General features: G+C 41.3%; 1 protein-coding gene across 1 annotated transcript in view; it reads right to left on the bottom strand.

The window, feature by feature from the left end:
• Positions 1-6,000, bottom strand: part of Rtf1 (RTF1 homolog, Paf1/RNA polymerase II complex component) — a 57,902-nt gene that overhangs the window by 30,104 nt on the left and 21,798 nt on the right. Inside the window, exon 3 of the mRNA XM_028767080.1 lies at positions 2,462-2,609. Within this exon, the coding sequence (XP_028622913.1) occupies positions 2,462-2,609 (148 nt within the window). The remainder of the gene's footprint in view (positions 1-2,461; positions 2,610-6,000) is intronic.

The raw sequence follows: 6,000 nt of genomic DNA, 5'->3' as shown, positions 1-6,000 counted from the left end.
AGAGAGAGAGAGAGAGAGAGAATATAAGAGCTCATGTGTGGTGGTCAGAGAGAGAGAGAGAGAGAGAGAGAGAGAGAATATAAGAGCTCATGTGTGGTGGTCACAGTCAGTATTTTCCTAACTTTTGAGGCTCCAGGGGTCAAACTCAAGTTCTCCTGGTGGCAAGCATCTTGACCTACTGAGCCACCTAGCAAGCTCAGTTAACTTTGTTTTGAGTTGGAGGCTCACTGTGTTTCCAAGTTGGCCCCCAAATTCTGGGTTCATATGATTGCACTCTCTTATTAGCCTCTTGAGCAGCTGGGACTTACAGGGCTATACCACCAAGCTTAGATTAGCCTCTGTCTGTCAACACCATTCCAATTTTGTAGAATTAAAGCCTACTATATTGTTTAACAGAATTATTCGAGGTGGTAATGAAACACAATGTGATAGCTTACTCTATCAACTTGACTAAATCTAGAATCATACAGAAGACAGAAGACAAGCTTCTAAGTATGCTGATAATGGGATATCTTGATTAGGTTAACTGAGGTGAGAAAACCAACTCTAAAAGTGAGTGGCACTATTCCCTGAGTTTAAAACCTGGATGCACAAAACAAAGAAGAGGAGCTATGCACCAGCATTCATCTCTTCCTGACAGTAGATGTACTGCAGCCGACTGCCTATGCTCTTGCCACCATGCCTTGCCCCTATGAGGGGCTATATCCTGAACTGTGAGCAAAAATAAACCTTTTCTCCCTTGTTTTATTACAGCAATGGAAAAATTAACTAATAAACCCATCTTACTGTGTAGCCTTGGCTGTCCTTGAACTCTCTATATAGACCAGACTGTCCTGCTTCTACCTCACAAGTGTTGAGATTAAAAGCTTGTTCACCTTGTCTACCTCTGGAGTCTGTAGAGTCCCCACCAGTTAGAAAGCTGCAATGCAGATGCCCTATCTTAAACACCTCAGTCTTTATGTCATGAGTGAATAAACCTGTGCTTTTAATTTTTATTCTATTTTTATTGTTTTTAATTATAAGTATGTATGTCTGTGTGGGGATGCACACAAATGCAGTGCCTTCAGAAGCTAAGGTATCAAATCAAATCCTCTTGGAGCTGGAGTCACAGGTGCTTGTGATTTACTGGGAAACTAACTCAGGTCTTCTGTAAGAGTCTACTGCTCTCAACCACTGAGCCATCTCCCCACCTCAGCCTGTATTTTTTATAAATTAATAATTCTTCATCTGAATGGTTATAGTCATGGGTGGCTGACAGACAAATTAAATATATGAGTAGTGCAACTGAGAATCTAAATTTTAAATATAAACTTTATTTCATTAAGTTTTAATAGCAACACTTATCCTCTAATCTGGCTTAGTTGGTTTGTTCTGTCAAAAAACGTTCAGGTTATGAATTTGGCAAACATATTATAAAAGTTATTTATGTCCTTTGCTGTTCCTACCTTCATGGTGCTGTGGGTCAAACTTGGGGCTCTGAGCATGACAGACCAGTGGGCTGCCACTAAGCTACAGTCCAAAAGCTTTTAAAAAGCCACCTTCATTCCTCCTCCTCCTTTTCCTCCTGCTGTTCCTCTTTCTCACTGTGCAGTCCTGGCTGGGGAACCTATGCTAGGCCTCGGTGTTGCTGTATAATTCCCCTTCCCCCTCCCCCCCCCGACCCAGCACGCTTCTCTGCCTTCCATCTTAGTGTCACACCAGAAGTATGTGACACCAGTCTGTGGCTACTGGCACTGATAATTTGGATTACATGGTTAGATGCTACGCCTAGGTTTTTCTGTTCAAAGGCTAGTATGTACTAGGCAATGCTTTTAGACGACATGAATATCTTGTTCTCCACAAATTCAAACTCATCCACTAGACTTCGATAATTCTGCATTCTTTTTTTCCTTTTCTCAGACTCAGAAGTTTGAGACCAGAAGATCACCAGTTCAAGGCCAACCTGGACCACATAGAGAGGACAAGGCCAGTTTGACATGAATAGCAACAACAAAAACAAAAACAACAAAATAAAAAAGACAACATGCATTACTAATGGGTATTAGATCATCAGTTATACCAGAATTTGTTTGACTTAACTTGCATTCATAGACAAGTGCTTAAAACCAGGTTAGGCCATTTTTTGGCCAAAAACAAACAAACAAACAAAGTTTACTATTCTAGTCCTTGAACAAGTTCAGCTGTCAAACTACTATTGACAAAAACAGTAAAATTCCTGAATTATCTTCATGGAGAAATATTTTCTATGGGACTTGGTATCTGTTTCAAAGATTTCCCTTCTCAGTCAGAGCAAGAATTTCCCAGAAAAAAAGAAGAGAAAGTATTCAAGATTGAGAGGAGCCTAATGCAGGAGATCTATGGTCACACTTCAGCAGCCTAACCAACCCTTTGGTATTAAGGACCCACAGGACCCTTCCTTTTCCCTTCTCACGACTCCTGCTGGGCTGGGTGCTGGGCTCACCTTCCTCGGGGGCTGAGCTCTCAGCTGAGCTGTCTCTGTCTGAACTGCCCGAGGAGGCGGCTTTGTTGGCTTGCTTCTTCATGGCTCCTTTCTTCTCTACTTTTCTGGCTTTTCCTTTCTTCTTATTTTTATTGCTCCCAAATGTCCACTATAAGGAGGGGAAAAAGGAAAATTGAAATAGAACTAGGCACTTTAATGAAGTGATACACGCTTATAATACTACTACTTTTGAAAGGGAGGCAGGAGGCTTCTGAGTTTGAAGCTAGTCTGGAGCTGCATAATGAGACTGTGTTTTTAAAAACAAACACGAAACCAAGAGAAAACAACTTTTCCTATTTTCTGTGTCAGAGATGACACCAAATGCTGAGGGCTGGCATGCTGGGTTAGAGTACACAGGATAGCTGAGCACTCGTGTGGGTCTCAGGAAAACAGAGAACTTTCTGCAGGAGAAAACAACAAAAACCATAGGGAGAAAGGACAAGAGCCATCCTTTGGCATGAATAATAGCATTGGGGCAACTCCAAGGAAGCAGGAAGTAAAGTTAGACTGTTAAGTCTGAATACTGAATCTTGTTTAAAAAAAAAAAAAATCTGGACTGTGAGGCTGGAGAGACAACTCAACAGTTATAAGTCCATACTGTTCTTGCAGAGAACCTAATTCAGCCACAAAGATAAGCACTAAGTCCCATTGCTAGTTAGTGCAGAACTAGATTTGGAACAGAGAATTAACTCAATACACTGTGCTCCAGCGTCTCCTGCTTCCTGATGTTTTCTTTACTTTGCTGTGGTAGTGTACAGTCCATGTGGACGTGAGAGCATCTGTATACTTGTGCACGTATAAGCCAAGGTCAGTGTCAAGTATCTGTTTCTGTACTGATCTCCACTTTAGTGTTTGAGACAGGGTCTCTCACTGAGATTGCTGGAAGGGAGCTCCAAGGATTGACCTGTCTTCATTGACCCCAGTGGGAAAGTTATAGATGTGCACCTCCAGCTTTTATGTGGGTGCTAGGGACTTGGACTCCTGTCTTCATGCCTGCATGGCAGGCATTTTACTGACTGCAATATCATAAAGACTGAAGACTGGAGGTGACTCCAAAGTTAATCTGGCTGCTCTTTCAGAGAATCATGGTTTAGTTTCCAGCATCCACATGGTAGATCACATCCATGTGTTGAGTCCAATTTTAGGAAATCCACTGTAATTTTCTGGCCTCCATGGCACCAGGCACCCAAGTGTTGCACATGCAACATATACATGCAAGCAAAACACCTATACATATATTTTTTTAAGTAGTCTAGATAATGCTGTAACAGTGTTTCATTAAATCATAAACATGAGATTCTGGACTTCTAAACTTAAGGAACCTAAAATTTGGTCACTAAAATAATAGGCAGCACATGCTCTCAATCCTAGCCAAAAAGTCTTTTGATGTTTTAACCTGCTGTTTTAGAATAACTTTAGTTGAAAAACAAAATGGTGAGTTGTAGGCTATTTTTTAATTTTCATTCTACAGGGAATGTGTACTAAATTATAATGACCCTTTCATCAGCAAAGACAATTCAATTCTGTAAACTAAAATTTCTACATCTACTATTTAGCAAAAGTACAGCATCTTTGCTCCTACTCTAGACGGATGATAAACCTAGTTCAACTACGATCAGGACATTTATGATGGATAGTTTCTGTTGTTTTGGTAATTCTGGAGAAGTAGGCATCTTAATTAGTTTCCCACAGAGGCTATCCCTAAGACTCACACTCTCACTTAATCTCGATAAAAACACTGTTGAAGATGATTTGTTTTGTTTTTAAAGACCAAGTCTTCCTACAGAGCCCAGGTAGAACTCAAACTGGCACTTCTCCTGAGTGTTGAGTTATACCTGTGAAACAATTACTTTAATTGCCATTTATTTTTTCATTTAATGGGGAATGAAAATAAAACAACTGAGCTGGACGGTGGTGGCACACGCCTTTAATCCCAGCACTTGGGAGGCAGAGGCAGGTGGATCTCTGAGTTCGAGGCCAGCCTGGACTACAGAGTGAGTTCCAGAACAGCCAGGGCTATACAGAGAAACCCTGTCTCGAAAAACCAAAAACCAAAAACCAAAAACAAAAAAAAGAAGAATTCAAAACAGTCCACAATGTTCAGTATTTGTTACCTGAACTAAAACTACACCAAATTTCTATTCTGACAATATTCGAATCAATAATGTACACTGTTCCATTGGTTCTTGGTATAAGAAACAGCACAAAAATGCACACAGTACTCTGTATCTATTCTCAGTTAAGAAAATGGCCTCAATCCACCTTTCCCAAACAGTGTCTGGGCATTCTGGACTCCTCAACAGAAATGTGAGGCACTTTAGAGTAAAAGGGTCTCACATGTGAGCCAGAGTGCCTGGGTCTAGTTTTGCCTACAGGTGTGGGTTTCTAATGTGCAACAGAACCAAACTATGGATTTGCTGGAGAGGTGGGCTCTGACCAGAGCAAAAACTACCTAAAGTAGAGTCACACTAGTGAACCCACTGGCTTCCTTGTCCGTCCTTCCACTCTCTTTCTCTCTGCCTAAACTTGAGCCCAGCAACTGCCTCCCATCTGATGCATAAGACATTGCTTATGGGAAAGAACAAAAGACAAGTGTTAAAACAGAAGAAATTTAAATGCTCATTTAAAAGAGGGCTTTTTGCTAAACCTAAATGTGAAAAGGGTATTGGTTGTTTTTCTTTCAACAATTTTCAAAAAAAAATACAAAGCTGCATGCCCACCCTCCCATGAACCCAACTCAGGGACCTCCATGACATCAAAGGAAAATAGCCAATCAATGCAATCCGTGACCTTTTAGGGGAATTAGAACGCTGTTGGGAGCCGACTCCTAGCAGAAAGCAGCTATCATCTTTGCAGCCATCTCGAGCCATATACCCTGACAAGAGACTTGTTTTCAACAGCCCACAATAGCTGAGCACACTCTGATAAACATCATGTTTTTCTCATATATCTTGTTTTGTTGTTTAATGCCCCAAGCTACAAGGCGCATGCGGTAAAGTGTCTTCAACTGCATTCCCCTGCTTATGCTTATATATACCCAGGATTTCCTTTCAATAAAGGTGACTTGACCAGACTCTGTCTTGTCTCCATTCTTCATGTCTCTTGCCCTTCCATCCTCACTCTCTCTCTTGCTAGACCCTGACCCGCAGACCGGAGCAGCAGCTCGGGCTGGGACAAAGTAGCCCCCAAATGTGGAGTAGAACGGGTCATTACAGAATGCTATACCTAAAAATAAATTTCTGGGGCCAGTGAAGTGATTCAGTAGGTAAGAGAACCTGCTGCCAAGCTTAATAACCTATTCAATCTCAAGGACCCACACAGAGGGAGCAGAGAACTAACTCCTGAAAGGAGTGACCTACACATGCCTGCTGTGACTCATGCCTGCCCACATGAATGCACACAAAAACTTAATAAAAACTCTTAAAAAAAAAAACCCACAAATTTCCAGATGAAGGTGTGCACCTGACAATAAAATACTCGGAGTACAAAGCCTTCTGTTC

Source organism: Grammomys surdaster, unplaced genomic scaffold, assembly GCF_004785775.1.
Source record: "Grammomys surdaster isolate TR1022 unplaced genomic scaffold, NIH_TR_1.0 170, whole genome shotgun sequence".
NCBI classification, from domain to species: domain Eukaryota; kingdom Metazoa; phylum Chordata; class Mammalia; order Rodentia; family Muridae; genus Grammomys; species Grammomys surdaster.
This window is presented reverse-complemented; position numbering and strand designations above follow the sequence as displayed.